Source organism: Ursus americanus, chromosome 12, assembly GCF_024610735.1.
Source record: "Ursus americanus isolate L20-20 chromosome 12, mUrsAme1.1.p, whole genome shotgun sequence".
NCBI classification, from domain to species: Eukaryota; Metazoa; Chordata; class Mammalia; order Carnivora; family Ursidae; genus Ursus; species Ursus americanus.
Genome location: NC_142138.1, coordinates 3,798,657 through 3,817,387, shown reverse-complemented (window position 1 = coordinate 3,817,387; position 18,731 = coordinate 3,798,657). Strand labels below are relative to the sequence as shown.

At 36.2% G+C, this 18,731-nt stretch overlaps 1 protein-coding gene across 1 annotated transcript in view; it reads left to right on the top strand.

Annotated features, from left to right (window-relative positions):
- Window positions 1-18,731, top strand: part of ZSWIM5 (zinc finger SWIM-type containing 5) — a 198,221-nt gene that overhangs the window by 168,532 nt on the left and 10,958 nt on the right. Inside the window, exons 7-11 of the mRNA XM_045799696.2 lie at window positions 1,319-1,465; window positions 1,973-2,110; window positions 3,517-3,777; window positions 3,990-4,125; window positions 5,136-5,293. Coding sequence (XP_045655652.2) covers window positions 1,319-1,465; window positions 1,973-2,110; window positions 3,517-3,777; window positions 3,990-4,125; window positions 5,136-5,293 — 840 coding nt within the window. The remainder of the gene's footprint in view (window positions 1-1,318; window positions 1,466-1,972; window positions 2,111-3,516; window positions 3,778-3,989; window positions 4,126-5,135; window positions 5,294-18,731) is intronic.

The window sequence follows — 18,731 nt, the reverse complement described above, 5'->3', positions numbered from 1 at the left end:
GATCTCAAGGTCATAAGATGGAGCCCTGTGTTGGGCTCCATGCTCAGAGGGGAGTCTGATTCTCTCCCTCTCTCTCTCTCTCTCTCTCTCTCTCTCTGCCTCTCCTTCTGCTCGCCCCTCATGTTCTCTCTCTGTAAAAAAAATAAATCTTTAAAAAATAATAATCATATCATCCCATGTATATATATACACACAATCACAATATATATACATAAACATACTTATGCATACATACACACAAAACTGGAAATAATGGTTATCTCTGATTTTTATTTTATATTTTGCTTATCTGTATTTTCAAATTTTCTGCAATTATTTCTGACTTTTAATGTTATCTTTAAAATAAATCAGAAAATGGGGGCACCTGGGTGGCTCAGTTGGTTAAGTGTCCAACTCTTGATCTTAGCTCAGGTCTTGATCTCAGGGTCATGAGTTTGAGCCCCACATTAAGCTGGGCATGGAGCCTATTTAAATTTTTTTAAAAATCACAAAATGAGCCATTAATCTCATTATAATCACTTGCCCATTTATAAGATGGTCCTCCATTATCCTCAAGTTAAATCCAGTCTCCTTAGTATGGCATCCTGGACTCTACATTTCCAGGCAGTCTCTGGTCACATAATTTAACTCTGCACAGATCTATTTGTTATACTCAGAAAATGCTTTATAGAACACTTTATGTTTTTATTTATATGCTTTTGCTTGTATGTCCTTTTTGCTAGGAATGCCTTTCCCTGTTTTTCTACCTATTTAAAATCTTGCTAGTTCTACAAAGTACAGCTCAAGTATAATTTTTGTCTGTAGATATTTGTCATGTCATACTTTTAACTGTTTTATAATGATCTATTTATGTATTTATGATCTATTTATGTATCATTTGTGAGGTCTTTGAGGGAAGTGACCATTTCTTATTCACCTTTGTATTTCCTTTGCCTGGCAAACAAGCTGGCATATAATAGGTTCTCAGGAAATGTAGGATTAATAAATGAATGAGGCCTTTTTCTTTAGGCAGTTAGTTGCTACCTCCACTAGGTTCCCATAGCACAAGTTCACAAAGAGGTACTACATTTTATTATCCTAGTTGTGTGTTCCTTTCTACACCATACCATTCTACAGAGGCTGTATGGTGGCTCTTTGAAGGTAGTGCCTGTGACTTATTCAACCGTATATCCTTAAAAGATAAAACATAAGTCTTGGTACACAGTAGATGTCAGTTGAATTTTAGGAACTGAGCAAAACACAAACTCCCTTTGTCAAGCATGAATTTTCCTGATTGGAAAATCTAACCCAACCAAAATATTTTCTTCTTATCTGGTAGAGCATGTGCCTACAGCCTGTGCTCGGGTCGATGCTCTGCGCTCTCATGGTTATCCAAAAGAGGCCCTCAGACTCACGGTGGCCATTATCAATACTCTGAGGTTGCAGCAGCAACGGCAGCTGGAAATCTACAAGCATCAGAAGAAAGGTATAGTGATAAGGAGCCATCTTAACTCCTTAGGCTGGGGCTGATGAGGATCTTTAGGGGCTATAAGGCTACTATTTAATTTTCATTAAGCTTCATGGAGTAGCAGGGGCTAGGGAATTTCAGGGCTTTCTACCTGCTGTGTGGAATGTCTCACTTTACCTCTTTGAATTCAGGGGTTTTTTAATCTGCATAATGGGAATAATAATGCTGGGCCGCCTCCCTCACAGGCAGTTGGAAGGCCCATTAAGATCTGATATAAGAAGACCCTCTTTAAACTGTAAAACTATATTTACATATGTATGCTGTGAGGAAGAAGCCTAAATGCAGACCTCAAGACCTTATGGCTGATAAACTTGTGACCAGTCCTCTGAATCCAAGGCAAGACAATGAGGGAAGATTTTTTAAGTTGCAGGGCCAATGCCTGAAATAGACTAATGAGGAGACCCAGACAGGGACAAAGCAATGTGTCTCTATCACTTTCTAAAATTTGGATCTGTTTGTTTCCAGAACTGTTACAGAGAGGAAACACAACCATCACAAACCTGGAAGGCTGGGTGGGCCACCCCCTGGATCCCATTGGCTGCCTGTTTCTCACTTTGACTGAGGCCTGTCGTCTGAACGATGATGGCTATCTGGAAGTGTCAGGTATAGGGCTCAGCCTAAGGAGAGATAGAACTGTCTTTGGTAGCCCTCCCTTCCCTGCCAGACTCTGTTCTACATTTCCTGCAGCCTTTTTCCTCTTATCCAAATTGGGACCTGCCCTGAGAGGTTTCCTTGGGCTTCATCTCTTTCCCACTTTCCTTTCCCACCCTGTGGACTGGCCCTGTCCTATTCTCCCATTTTACCTTACCAGCCTTCCTTTGCTTTTCTCACTTCCATACCATGAATGCCTAAAGAGTGTAATCCAAAGGGAATAAGAAGAGCAACAGAGATTTCAGGAGGCAGAGGACAAATCTCAGAGCAGTCTTGAAGTGGAAAAGAACTTCCAACAAGAAGAATGTGTGTAACCCTTCCAATTGCATAATACTCTCAGGTTTCCTTTGAACTTTCTTCCTCATGATGATTATATTCCAGTTTTACCAATGAGAACTAGAAGGGAAGAAACTTAGTAGTCTTAATGCAGCAAGGACTAGAGACGGAATTTTATGCCATCATTATATTATATATATACATCTATTATAGTATTTAGCCCACTGCATTACAATTTGTTTGCAAGTGATTATCTCACTAGACTTCAGTTCCTTGAAAGCGGAAGTTATGACTTATTTATCTTTGTGATCCCAGCACTTAGTGCAATACCTCTCATTTAATAGTTTTCCATAAATATTTAAGCAGATGAGTAAAGGGGAAAGAAAGGAAACCAAGACTGTACACCCCTGTAAGACTTTAAACCTGTGCTCTTTTTCTGAAACTTGGAACCCAGAGGTGGAGTATATAAGGTAAAAATAACAAAGAAGTTGCAAGTGTTACAAAAGTAATAGTCTAACTGGATGGCTTTGGATTTCTCTGGGTAGAGGTACAATGGGTGGCCCCAATCCAAGCTAGAACTGCCCTTATCTTCCCTCTAATCCCCTGAAAAGAAATCGTCTTTGGTCTGTTTCATCTGCACAGTGACACTTATATCTTGAAAACCCTCATGAGATTGCACTTGGAATTTATTCACCAATGATACAGACTTAGCTCCTTTCAGATACCAGGCCCTGGAGATGCATAGGGCAATAAGATAAAGTCTCTTCCCCTTAAGGTGCTCACACTCTAGTGAAAGAGACAGACACAAAACCAGGTAATCATGGTATTACGTAATGTGTTAGCGAAAGATTAATATAAGATCTACTTTCCCAACTGGTCTGGCCAGTTCACATATTGGGAAGGAGTTGGGAATCTTTGCGGCCCTGCGTAATCTTTTTTCAGTATAGTTTCCTTACTGCTCTGGGGTTCTGACTTAGCTTGCCTCTGGTATCTGCTGACATAACTGTATTCCAAAGTGGGAGGGAGGGAGGAGTAGAATCCACAGAGCTGACCTAAAGAATCTGGTCCCCTGTTGCCCTCAGATATGAATGAAAGCAGACCCCCTGTGTACCAGCATGTACCTGTGGCTACAGGCTGCCCAAACAGCCATGAGTCCTACTTGTCATTGGCTCTGGAAGTTGCTCTGATGGGGATGGGTCAACAGAGGGTGATGCCTGAAGGCCTCTACGCACAGGACAAGGTGTGCCGTAATGAGGAGCAACTCCTGAGTCGACTTCAGGAGCTGCAGCTGGATGAAGAACTAGTGCAAACACTGCAGAAACAGTGTGTCTTGCTACTGGAAGGTAAGTAGAGAAGGGCTTCTGTCACGGTGCCTTAGGCCTGTAACTCTGGGTTCTTCTCTCTAACAGAATGCTGCATAAAATCATTTTTACATTAAAGTGTACATCAAGTTCCCATGGCTAGCAAACATGTGCAGGATCCTACAGCTGAAGTCCAGGTTGACAAATAGAAGCATGTAGATAAATAACTGGCTGCCCTATCTTCTTTCCTGCAGGAGGCCCCTTCAGTGGTCTAGGAGAAGTCATTCACCGAGAGAGTGTTCCCATGCATACCTTTGCCAAGTATTTGTTCTCAGCTCTGCTGCCTCATGATCCAGACCTGTCCTATAAATTAGCCTTACGTGCCATGAGGTGGGTAGCCCTTTCCCAGCCCAGTTGCCTCCATCAAAGGAGAAGTCTCCACTGCTTTTTCTTTATCTTACTTTCTTCTCTTTCCCTCTTTGTCTGTTCTATTAGACCTGAGAATATTGGACCAAGCCTACCCCAAAATAGCTCAAGCATATTCATATTATCTAGAATTCCTATCTGGAATGCCTTGCTGGTGACCCACTTGGCTCCCTGGTTGTACTCTTGGTGGAGCACCTGAGGAAGCCCCTAAGTTTTTAATAGATATGGAGCATGCAAGACCTGAGTATCTTTGTTCTGGGCCCATTAGGCAGCCTGAGAATGGGTTTGAGACCTTCTGTAGCTCAAATGAGTCATGGTTCCCAGGCATAGGTCACCAGATGCATCTGGAAGAAATAAAATTAAGTCTTTCTATACCAGGACTTGAGAACAATGAGGTATAGGCATCTCATTTTCAAACTAGAGTAGGATCCTTGGATCAGGCAGGTAGACCTCTAGGATGCAGCAGACCATACAGAAGAAGAATTTTAGTTAGATCAGAAGGATGAGAGAACTCTTCACTTCAGCCAGAAAAGGACTGCTGAGGATTCCTTGGCATATGTTTCTTATACTTTAAAAAGTAATTTTAGGGCTTTTGAACTGCCTTTCAAATCTGTTTGCAGTAAGAAGTATTCAGCTTGAGTTCTACAAGTGCCCAGGCACTCACCTCATGTACAGTATAGTATTCTAGGTTTTAAAACCTTTAAGTCTCAGGGTGCCTGGGTGGCTCAGTCAGTTAGGTGTCCAACTCTTGATCCCTCAGATCTTGATCTCATGGTCATGAGTTCAAGCCCTGCACAGGGCTCCATCCTGGGCATGGAGCCTACATTAAAAAAACAAACAGATAAACAACCTTTGAAGCTTTTAGTTAACCCTTTCCTGCCCAGTTCCTCCCCAGCAAAGAACAGACTTCTCTAAGGTGGCTCAGAATGTCAAGGGTTTGGATGGTGGCTGATGACTCTCCCTGGGTCTTCTAGGTTACCTGTTCTAGAAAACTCAACTTCTACAGGCGACACTTCTCACCCTCACCATATGGTGTCTGTGGTGCCCAGCCGTTATCCTCGCTGGTTCACGCTTGGACACTTGGAATCACAGCAATGTGAACTGGCCTCCACCATGCTGACTGCTGCCAAAGGTGAGCATAGATAGACCTTAGGCTCTAGCACCCCCACTATGATGGCCCAGTCATGGCCTTCCAAGGGCCTGGTCTGCAGTCTCCTAAAGGAGAAAGGCTTTTCTTGACTACTTAGAGTGATAGGGATCCTCACTTTGATTGCTGTCATTAGAATGAGCTCCCAGGTCCAAGCCAGAGTTTTGCCTTTGTTACTAATTGTGGGATGCTGAGTACATAGAATGAAATCATCTTTAAGATAACTTCTAAGTCTAACCTTCCATATGATACAATCACTTCCTCTTTGCAAGCCTCAGGTTCAAAATCTATAAAATGGGATTCACTGTCAGTGATCCTATCAGCTTCTCCAGAGCCATTGGAAGATCCAGTGAAGTCATGACCAAGAGCTATAAATCTCTTTACAGATATGAGAGTTTGTGATATTTACAGGGTTCCTTGTCAGAAAATAGGCAGCCCAGAGGGACTCTCACATTTTCAAGCTCACATACCTCCCTGTTAGGTAGGTAGGTTTCACCACAAAAAGAAATGAAAATAAGCCCCTCAGAAGCGATGATATAATACTAGCTTGCATGGGTTGTGAGTATTTTTCTGATACCAGGAAACCATGGATATTTTAAGACATTTTTTAATTAAAAATAACTGTATGTCGTATCTTATTGCCCAAAAAATACATGCTTATTGTGGAAAAGGTAAAAGATACAGATAAATCAATATAAAAATGATCAATACACCAACACAAAAATTGAACAAAGGATATCATCAGACAGTTCGCAGAAAAGAAGATACGAGTAACTTTTGAACAATTAAATACCTGGACTCCCTTGAGAAATACAAATTAAAATTACCCTGAGATAACATTTTTCACTGATCTTATAGGCAAAAATCAATAAATTTGATAGTAGGCATCCTTGGGGGGTGGTGGCAGTGGCGTGACATGGAGTGTCAGATTCCCCAAGCAGGACAGGATGACTACAGATCCAGGATGTTCAATCAACCTCAAGCACTAGAAACACAAAGAAAACTATACCAACGCACATCATAATCAAATTTTTTAAAACTAGTATTAAAAGAGAAAATCTTACTTAAAAGTAACTAGAGAAAAAAGACATATTATGTACAAAAGACAAAAGATTAAATATGAGAACAGGTTTCTCACTAGAAACAGTATAAACCAGAAAAAAGTGGAGAAAATTCTTTAAAGTACTTTTAAAAAACTGCCAACCTAGAATTCTATACCATTGAAAATATCTTTCAAAAACAAAGGTGAAATAAACTTTTTCAGACAACCTCAACTGAATTAGATATCAACAATAAAAAGATATCTGGAAGATCCACCAAATTTGGGGGGACCACGTACTTCCATATAACTCACTGGACAAAGGGGGGAAAACCCAAAAAGATTAGAAAATGTTTAAACTGAAGGAAAATGAAAGAAAAGCATATCAAAGTTTTTGGGAATACAGCTAAAGCTTTACTTAGAAGGGAATTTTTAGCACTAAATGCCTGTATCTGAAAAGAAGAAAGTTTTCAAATCAGTGATCTCAGCTTCCACCTTAACCAGAAACCAGAAAAGGATCGAATGAAATTCAAAGTAAGCAGAGGAAAGGAAATAATAAAGATCAGAGGATAAATCAATAGATAGAATGTAGAAAAACGGTAGCTTAAAATCAATGAAATCAAACACTGTTTGTTTGAAAAGAAACATAAAATTGAAATCTCTGTCCAAAGTGATCAAGAAAAAAAGAGAGAAGACAAAAATCACCAATCCCAAGAATGAGAAGGTGACATCACAACAAATTCTAAAGACATAAAAATGATAAAGGAATATTGTGAACAATTTTACATCAATAAATTAAACAACATAAATGAAGTAGACTAATTCTTTGAAAGATACAAACTGCCAAAGCTCACTCAAGAATAAATAAAGATGAGCTAGGTATATACCCAAAAGAACTAAAAACTTGGACTCAGACAGATACTTGTACATCAGTGTTCATAACAGCATTATTCACAGTAGCAAAAAGTTGGGAATGTGTCTATCAACAGATGCATGGATAAATAAAATGTGATCTATGCATTCAGTGGAATATTAATTTAGCAATAAAAAGGAATGAAATTCTGATACATGCTACAACATGAATGAACCTTGAAAACATGCTAAGTGAAATAAAACAGACACAGAAGGAGAAATATTGTATGATTCTGCTTATATGAGGTACCTAGAATTGCCACAGCAAGGAAGCATCAGTGGCCACTAGACTAGTGGGCAAACATTTTATTAGGAAGGGGATATTTATGTAGTCTCAAAGTCTCTCTCCACAAAGCACTTATCAATCATAAAGGAAAAAAGTGTAAGTCTACTATAGAGCACCTTGGCAGACATCACTTGAGTAAAGTGGCCACAGTTAATATCACAAATTCAGAGAGGCAGAAAGCAAAATAGAGGAGAAATTCTTAGAGACAGAAAGTAGAATACAGAGCCTGGGAAAGTAAGTTATTATTTAATGAGTATAGAGTTTCTGTTTGGGATGATGAAAAGTTCGGGAAATGTATAGTGGCCATAGTTGCACAACATTGTGAATGGACTTAATGTCATTGAATTGTAGCCTTAAATCCTTAAATGGTCAGAATGGTGAATTTTATGTTATGTATATTTTATCACAATAAAAATAATAAATAGAAATGAACATCAAAAAAATTGAATTTACAGTTAAAAACCTTTCCACAAAAAAAATCCAGGCCTAGATGGCTTCACTGGCAACTTCTACCAAATATTTAAGGAAAACATAACAATTTTTTTAAAGACTTTATTTATTTATTTGACAGAGAGAGAGAGCACAAGGGGTGGGGAGCAGCAGGCAGAGGGAGAAGCAGGCTTCCTGCCTGGCAGGGAACCCTATGCGGGGCTCGATCCCAGGACCCTCAGATCTTGACCTGAGCTGAAGTCAGATGCTTAACCAACTGAGCCACCCAGGCACCCCAAAAGCATAACAATTCTATACAAACTCTTCCAGAAAATTGAAGAGGAGGAAATATTTCCCAGCTCAATCTATGAAGCCAACATTACTCTTGATACCAAAAGCAGTCAAAAATCATAAGAAAACTACAGACTAATATCCATATGAGCATGGGGGCAAAAATTCTTAATAAAAATGTTAACAGATTGGATCCAATAATATATTTTAAAAAGATAAAACATCATGACAAAGTAGGGTTTATCCCAGGAATGTAAGGTTAGTTTAACATTCAAAAATCAATCACTGTGATTCACCATACTAATAAGGTAAAAAAGAAAACCCATGGGTTATTCATCATTTTAATATTACAGAAAAAGCATTTAATAAAATCTAACATTAATTCCTAATAAGAACATTAAAAACTCTTAAGGTAGAAAAGAAATAAACATCCTCAATGTGATAAAGGATATCTAAGATACAGCTACTCTTACACATAATGGTAAAAGATTGAATCCTTTCTTCCTAACATCAGGAACAAGGCAAAGATGTTTGCCTTCAGCTCTTTATTCAACATCAAACTGGTGGTTCTATCCAATACAATAAGACAATAAAAAATAATAATAAAAGATATCCAGATTAGAAAGAAAGAAGCAAGAGTGCCTACCTGGCTCAGTTAGTATGAGAATGCTATTCTTGATCTCAGGGTTGTGGGTTTGAGGCCCACATTGGGTATAGAGATTACTTAAAAATAAAATCTTTTTTAAAAAAAGGGAAGAAGTAAAACTGTTCTCAGATGACGTGCTTATCTATGTAGAAAAATCCTAAGAAATCTACAAGAAGCTGTTAGAATTAATAATGAGTTTAGCAAGGTTGCAGGATACCAGATCAATATATAGAAATCAATATACTGGCAATGAACAATCAGAAATTGAAATTTTTAAAAATTACTATTATAATATAAAGAAAATATGAAATACTTGAAAAGAAACTTGAAAAGACGTTCAAAACCTATACAATGAAAATCATAAAGCACTGCTGAGAGAAATGAAAGAAGACCTAAATGGAAAGACATACTGCACTTATGGATTAGAAGACTCAATATTGTTAAATGTTGATTTACTACAAATTGATGTATAGATTCAATGCAATTGCAGTCAAAATCCCAACAGCCTTTGGGACAGATATTGATTATCTGATTATAAAATTTGTATGAAAATGCAGAGGACCTACAGTAGCCAAAAATAACTTTGCAAAAGAGAAAAATAAAAGTGGTAAGACTAACACTACTTGATTTCAAGACTTATTATAAAGCTATACTATTCAATATAGGATTATTGGTGTTAAGACAGACAAATCAATGAAAAAGAATAGTCCCAAAGTAGACTCATATATATGTGGTCAGTTTATTTCAATAAAGGGCAAAGCCAATTCCATTAAGGAAAAGGATGGTCTTTTCAACAAATGTTACAACATATACAAAAATTATATTATGATGGATCAAGGATCTAGATGTAAAAGCTAAAACTATAAAACTTTTAGAAGAAAACATTGGAAAAATTGTTTTTATTTTTTGTTAAGCAAAGATTTTGGAGATACAACATTAAAAGTACAATCCATAAAAGAAAAAAATTGATAAATTGTACTTACCAAATTAAGAAGTTCTGCTTTATAAAGTGTCTATTGAGACTGAAAAGACAAGCCACAGACTGGGAGAAATATTTGCAAATCACGTATCTCATAAAGGACTTATATCCAGAATATGTAAAGAATTCTCAAAACTCAATAATAAGAAAATGAACAACACATTTTTTTAAATGAGCAAAGATATGAAGAGATACTCCACCAAAAAAGATATTCTGATGGAAAATAAGCACATGGAAAAATGTTCAATATTGTTAGTTCTTAGGGAAATGCAATAGAATCACAGTAAGAAAATGGCTAAATTAAAAAAAAAATTATAGCAAGGACTGGCAAGGCTGTGGAGCAAGTGGAGCTTTCATATAATACATGCAGGAGCATAAGTGGCAAGACCACTTTGAGAAACTATTTTATAATTTCTTAAAAAGTTAAATGGATACTTACACATACGATCCAGACATTGCACTCCTAGGTATTACCCAAAAGAAAGGAAAGTATATATCTGTACAAATTCTTCAACATGAATGTTCATGGCAAGCAGCTTTGTTTTTAATAACCAACAACTGGAAGCAATCCACATATCCATCTGTAGGTAAACGGATAAACAAGCTGTGGTATAACCATACAGTGGAATACTACTCAGTAATGAAAAGGAACGAACTGTTGATACACACTACAACATGGATGAATCTCCAAATAATTATTGCTAAGTGAAATAAGCCAGACCAAAGGAAAAACTGCATATTGTTTTATTCCATTTATATAAAATTCTGGAAAATGCACACTTTAGTGACAGAAAGAAGATCAGCAGTCTCCTGGGAATAGGAGCTGGGGCAAGCTATTTTGGAAGGGAAGAAGGGATCACCAAGGGTCACAAGGAAACTTTGGGGGTGATGTATATGTTCATTATCTTGATTGTGATGATAGTTTCTTGGGGGTATACATATGTTCAAAATTTATCAAATTTTACATTTTAAAATATGTGCTGATTATTGTATGTCAATTATATCTCAATAAAGTTATAAATAAATGTATAGTTAAGTAATGATGGCAACTGATTATAGGTATCCATGAGTTTTATACTGTTTTGAGCAAATAAATGAAGAGTGGAATGCCAACTGATGATTGTGGAAAGCCTGATGAAATGAGAATATACCATGTAGGAAAAAAAGAGAGACTGTATACAATTTGGCAACCATATAATACTTAGTTCAGCTTAGAAACATCAGTGGACACTAAAACTAGTGAGTGAACATTTGATGAAGGATATTTACATTATCTCAAAGTATATTTCCACAAAATACTTGTCAATCACGAAAGGATAATGTGTAACTTTACAATAGAGAAACTTGGCAGACATCACTTTAATCAAATGATCACAGTTAAGACTTCAGGAAACATCAGGCATACCCAGATTGAAAGGCATACTTACAAAATAACTAGTTTAATCTGCAAAGTGTCAAGGTCATGAATGTCAAGGGAAGACTGAGGAATTTTTCTGAAATGACAAAGACTACAGAGATAGGACAAATTAAATACAACATATGATCTTGTATAAAATCTGTTTGCTATAAAGTACATTTTGGAACAATTGGTGAAACCTTGAATAGGATCTGTGGTAGATGGCATTAATATATCAATATGATTTCCTTATTTTGATGGTTGTATTGTGGGTATGTAGAAGAGTTACCTTGTTTGCCAAAAGTGTAGACTATAGTATTCAGGAGTGATGGGATATCAAGTCACATACTTACTTTTGAATGCTTCAGGGGTAAGAAAAGATCTCTCTGTACTATTCTTGAAACATTTCTGTAAGTCTGAAATTATTTCAAAATAAAAGAAAACATTTTGATAAAACACTGTGTTTGCAAAGATGTGGAGTGGGAGTATAGATTGGTAATCCTTTGTGGAGGGCGATTTGGCATATCTATGAAAATTAGAGTGCACATATCCTTTGACCCAGCAATTTCATTTCCAGGATTTTATCTTACAAATATATTTGTACCCAAATGTGAAATGATGTTTGTACTAGGTTATTCAGTTCAACATTGTTTGTAATTGTAAAATATTTGAAGCATTCTAAGTATTCATCAATAGGAGACTGATTAAATATATTACATCCAAAATCTCTTGCATGAAATTCCAAAATCTGAAAAGCTTTGAAAATCCAAACCTTTTTTTGGTAAGTTTCATGGCAAAACCTAACCTCTGCTGATATTAGGCATTAGCTGTTCCTCAGCAGTCTTAGTCACATACATCTTTGCTGTTCACTGGTAATGTGTTGCCTTGTTGTTTGTGTTGTTGTCATTTTGTCCATTTGAGTTTAATTGTCCTGTAAAAATGTCCAGAAAATTGAAGATAAGAATAAGAAGAAATGGAAGCATCTGTCATTTTCAGTAGCACAGAAAATATAGTGTAGAAGCTTAATCAGGTATGTCTGTGAGGCATCTTACTAAAAATAGGTTGTGGGAATTAACACAACATATGACTTGAAAAAAATAGAGTGTTGAAGTTTTACCAGGACAGCAATGACCAGAACTAATGAAGAACAGAATATTTTTCAGAGGGCATAAATTGAAGATGTTGAAATGACCATGATTGCATAGATTCAACAATGAAGCAGTGTGACTATGCCCCTGATTGGTTTTTGGTCATAAAAAAGCTAGGATATGTCATGAAGGACTTGAACATATTTAAGGTGAGTGTAAAATATCAGACTTGGCTGCAGAAATTTAAGAAGCATCATGATATAAAATATCTGAATATCTATGATAAAGAAGCTTCTACTTATCATAAAGTAGACAAAAATTATATTGACAAATTTGTTAAGATAATTTTTAATGGAAACCTTAGTACCAAACATGTATACTGTTCTGTAACAACTCTGTTCTGGCCTGTATTCTTTTTTTTAAAAAATTAACAATGATTAATGAGCAAGAGGTTTTAAGGACTCTAAGCATAGGATAAAAGTTCTGGGATGTGTCAATACAGCAGACAGGTAAAATTAGAAAAAGCTACCATCTAAGATGTTTCAAATGTTCACAATTTGTTAGTCTGTAAACAAAAAAGCATAAGTAATGAAAGAGATATTTTCTAACTGACTCAATAATCTGTACCAATGATATGAACTCATTGCACACAAGCTGGAATGAAGAAAACCATATAGTTATACCATTCCTGGACCACCACCATTCCACACATACCCTCCTGAACTTTTTATGACCAAGAAATTTTACTCCCAGTGAAGAGCAAATATAATTTTTTTTTTAATTTTCATACTCTACTTGGCAGCAGTTAACTTCCAAGACTTCCTAAAAAAGTTATTGCAAAAGCTTATCAGGCCTACCTTAATGATGCCATTTACACAGTTGCTGGTATTTGGAATGATTGATAAATATTTGGCAGAGACTTTGGCTTACAATAATGTTTGAAAGCAAACCTGTAGATAAAGACTTTGAAGGATTTTGTGTCACCAATGAGAAGATATATACTTTTATCACTTACACTAAAATTTTATTGACTAGAAGTCTGAATAAGTCAGAACCTTGCTACTCAAAGTGTGGTCAGTGGACGAGCAGCATCAACATCACCTGGAAGCTTGTTAGAAATTCTAATTCCCAGACCCACTGAATCAGAATTTCTGTGGGTGTAGCCCAAGAATCGATATTTAAAAAAATTCTCAAGGTGACTTTTATGTTCACTAAGGTTGTAGAAGCACTGAGGCAGACCAGTCCGATATCAAAAAAATACTGAATAAAGTATGTACCTATTGTACATTCCTTGCAAGATAGAAAAATTGCTAAAATGGTGTTAACCCAAGTAAGCATGAGACTAGTAGTGATGACGATGGTGAGATATAAGAGATGGGGAAAAATCTCCGTAGGTAATATAAGGGAAATGTATGAGCATTTACTTGGCCTTGAATAATATGCTTTATCAGTGAAGCGGTTATGGCTGCTTACTTAATTGAAGAGACTGATTATCTAGAAAATCATATTAATAAGATACGTTACCCTAGAACTGCATATCTTTAACGGTCATCTGTTGTAGCGTTGCTTGATCATTAAAGGATCCCATTCCTGGACCATCATTAAATATCTAATTCTAATCTTTGGTGACAATAATAGCAAACCTGATGAAACCTTTTGTCCAAGATCCTCAAGAAATCACATATAGCAAATATTTATTGCATGTGTATGCAGAGATAGTTTGGTTTTATGTTTTATTGAATGTTTTCTTAGAAATAAAGCGTGCCAAGTATTTATAGTCTGTATCACACCATTTCATTTCTCAGTTTACAGCTGTATTGATAAATAACAATACTGATTTTGCTCTTCATCCCAACTAGTGTGAATATTTATTCATTCACAGGGTGTTTAGTTATGGGATCTTGCCCCAAGCCCACGGCAAAGATTATGTGTAATGTATGCATAAATTATCTCTCTGTAAAAAAAAAAAAATTCTGAATTGCAAACCACATTCAATACCTAAGGGTTTTGAATAAGGAGTTGTGAATCTGTACATCCATAAATGGAATACTATGTAGCCATTTAAAAGAAAAGAAGCTCTTTATGTACTGATGTGAAAGAATCTCCAAGATATGTTGATATGTGGGGAAAAAACATGCAAATCTTTGTATACTAGGCTACTGTTTGTGGGTTTTTTTTTTTTAAGGAGAGGAACTAGATAATGTATTTCCTTATTATCCATAGAGTACCTTGGCAGGTAATTCAAAAACTCGTAATATTGGTTGCATATAGGGTTAGAAGTGGGTGAATGAGGGTCAGGGGTGAGGGGGAAAAAGAACTTTTAATTATTTACCTTTTGTATCTTTTCAACATTGAACCATGTAAATATTTCCAAATTCTTAAATTATAAATGTCAGTAGAAACTGCTAAAATTGAAATGCAAAGAGAGAAAAAGAATGGTAGATGGGGGTACCTAGAATAGAGTATTGAGAACTGTAGAACAACTGGAAAAGATATCTAACATATACATGATGGGAATACCAGGAGAAGAAAGAAAGGAGCAGAAGAAATATTTGAAGTAATAATGGCTCAGAATTTTCCAAAATTAGTGACAGACACCAGAACACAGATCCAGGAAGCTCAGAGAAGACCAAGAAGTATGAACACCAAAAAAATTTCTCCTAAACATATCCTATTCAAACTGCAGAAAACTAAAAACAGAGAAATCTTGAAAGAAGCCAGAGAACAAAACCACCTTACCTAGAGAGAAACAAGGATAAGATTTACATCACTTCACAAACCATGCAAGCAAGAAGAGAGGGAAGTGAAATATGCAAAATGCTGAAAGAAAAAAAACACCAACCTAGAATTTGGTATCCAAATAAATTATCCTCCAAAAGTAAAGGAGAAATAAAGATTTTCTCAGACAAAAACTGAGGGAATTTATTGCCAATAGACCTGCTTTGCAAGAAGTCCTTCAGAGAAAAATAAAATTATATAGATGTGAAACTCAGATCCACATAAAGAAAGGAAGAGTGTTAGAGAAGAAATAAATGAAGGTAAAACCTTTGGGTGTTTTTTCTCTTTTTAATTCTTAGTTGAACTAATAGATAACTGCTTGTTTAAAATAATAATACCAGGGTGCCTGGCTGGCTAAGTCAATAGAGCATGTGACTCTTGATCTCAGGTGTATAAGTTTGAGCCCCACGTTGGGTGTAGAGATTACTTAAAAATAAAATCTTTTGGGCGCCTGGGTGGGTCAGTCAGTAAGCATCCAACTCTTGATTTCAGCTCAGGTCATGATCTCAGGGTTGTGAGACCAAGCCCCACATCCAGCTCCTTGCTGGACATGGAGCCTGTGTAAGATATTCTCTCTGTCTCTCTCCCTCCCTCCCTCTCTATAAATAAATAAATAAAATCTTTAAAAATTTTTTTAAATAATAATAGCAATATATAGTACCAATATATTGGGTGATTATAGCTTAAAGATAAGTGAAATGAATGACAGCAATGATGTTACAGAAAGAAAGGAAAAATGAGAATACTATCATAAGGTACCTTATGAAGTGTTATAGTTATTTGAAAATGAATGTAGCTTCATTGTAAATGTATACTGCATCTCTAGGGCAAACGCAAATAATTCTTAAGAGAAGTATAATTGATAAGAGAGAAGAGAAAATTAAATCATAAAAAATGCTCAGTGTAAGCCAGAGATGGCCAAAAAGGGAAGAACTTAAATTTAAAAAAACCCGAAGAACAAGTGTAATGAATAGAAAACAGTTAACAAATATGGTAGATATTAATCCAGCTATATCACTAATCACTGTAAATGTTAATGGTCTAAAATGCCAATTAAAAGATAGAGACTGAAGCACCTGGGTGGCTCAGTCAGTTGAGCGTCCAACTCTTGATTTCAGCTCAGGTCATGATCTCAGGGTCCTGGGATCCAGCCCCGCGGCAGGCTCCATGCTCAGCAGGGAGCCTGCTTGAGAGTTCTTTCCCATTCTCTCTGCCCCTACCCGACCCCTCTCTCTCAAATGGATAGATCTTTAAAATAAAAATAAAAATCTTTAATAGAGACTGACAGAGTGAATTTAAAAAATTTAAAAAACAATTTAAAAAATTTAAAAAAAATTTAAAAACAACCCAAATGCCTAATGTTATATGTTGTTTACAAGAAACCTGGTTTAAATATAAAGACACAGATAGAGTAAAAGTAAAGGGAAGGATCAATGACCTAAATATAAGAGCTAAAGCCATAAACTTCATAGAAGAAAATGTAGGAATAAATCTTTATGACCTCAGACTTGTCAGTGGATTCTTAAATATGATACCAAAGCATGAACAGCAAAGGAAAAAACTAAATTGGACCTCATCAAAATTAAAAGTTTTTGAGGGTGCCTAGCCAGCTGTCTTGATTGGTGGGAGCATATGACTCTTGATCTCAGGGTTTTAAGTTCAAGCCCCACATTGTGCATAGAGGTGACTTAAAAGTAAAATGTTCAGAAAAAATTAAAAGCTTTTAAAGAATATTGTCAAGAAAGTAAAAGACAACCTACAGGATGGAAGAAAATATTTGTAAATCATATATATGATAAGGCTTAATATATAAATATATAAAGAACTACAACTCAACAACAAAAGGACAACCTAATTTAAAAATGGGCAAAAGACTTGAAGAGGCATTTCTCCAAAGAAGATATATAAGTAATAAGCAAATGAAAAGATACTCAACATCATTAGTCATTAAGGAAATGCAAATCAAAACCACAGTGATACCACCTCATACCCACTAGGATGGTTATTATAAAAAATCATAATAAAGTGTTGGTGAGGATGTGGAGAAATTGGAATATTGTACATTGCCAGTAGCGAATGTAAAGTGGTATAGCTGTTGTGGAAAATAGTTTGATTGTTCCTGAAAATTTTACTTTTTCTTTTTTTTAAATGTAAGCTCTACACCCAGTGTGGGGCCCTAACTCATGACCCCAAGAGCAAGTCACAGGCTCCATTGACTGAGCCAGCCAGGCACTCCTGTTCCTGAAAAATTTAAATAGAATTACCATATAACCCAGTTATTCCACTTCTAGGTATATACCCAAAAGAACTGAAAAGAGGGACTCAAACAGATACTTAATACATCAGTGTTCATTGCAGCATTATTCATAATAGCCAAAAGTTGGAAACAACCCAAGTGTCTATCAACATATGAATGGATAAATAAAATGTGGTATATACACATACAATGGAATATTAAATCATGAAAAGAAATGACATTCTGATAACATGCTACAACCTGGGGGAACCCTTGAAGCCATACTAAGTGAAATAATCCAGATACAAAATGATAAATATTGTATGATCATATTTATATGAAATAGCTACAACAGGCAAACTAATAAGGACAGAAAGTAGATTAGAGTTTTACCAGAGGCTTCTGTTTGGGGTGATTAAAAAGTTTTACAAATAGTGGTAATATTTACACAACATTTTGAATGTGATTAGCACCACAAATGTACATTTCAAAATGGTTAAAATAGCAAGTTTTATTGTATAGATTTACCACAAATAAGATAGATAAATAAAGGAACAAACTGATAAAGAATGCTAGAACAAGCAAATAGACCCTAAGTACAAACACTGAACATCACTGGGCTTGATTTTTATTTCAGTACCTTTAGGCAGATATTTAATTTCTCTATGACTGAGCTTATATGCTTTACCTTTCAAATATTTTCTACTAAAAACAGAGACCAGGGGCGCCTGGGTGGCTCTGTCAGTTAAGTGTCTGACTCTTGATTCCAGCTCGGGTCAGGATCTCAGGATCATGGGATCAAGCCCCACATCAGGCTCTGTGCTGGCATGAAGCCTGCTTGAAATTCTCTCCCTCTCCCTCTACCCCTCTGTCCACTTGTGGGCTCTCTCAAATTAAAAACAAAAACAAACAAACAAACAAAAAAACCCCAGAGGCCAGGGCTTTAAACAAACAAATGAGAGTATCAACACTCAGGCCCTCACCTTCCACACCCTATAGCCTCAATGCCAGACTGGCTGCACTGAAAGTAGGAAGGGTCTGGAAGAGATACTCTCCCAGGAAAGCATGTGTAGTAGTTTAGCCAGTTTGTTATTTTCATCTTTAAAAATATTTCTTAAACACAGACTTCTTCAGCAACAACAAAATATGGAGAAACGTATAACATGCTAACACAAATCAAAAGAAAGCTGAAGTACCTGTATAGATTTCAGACAAAACAGACTTCAAAACATGGAAAATTACAGGGATAAAGAGGGTTACTCTTTAGCCATAAAAGGGGTCAGTTCTCCCAGAAGACATAATAATCCGTAATGAGTATGCATTTAACAACAGAACACCAAAAT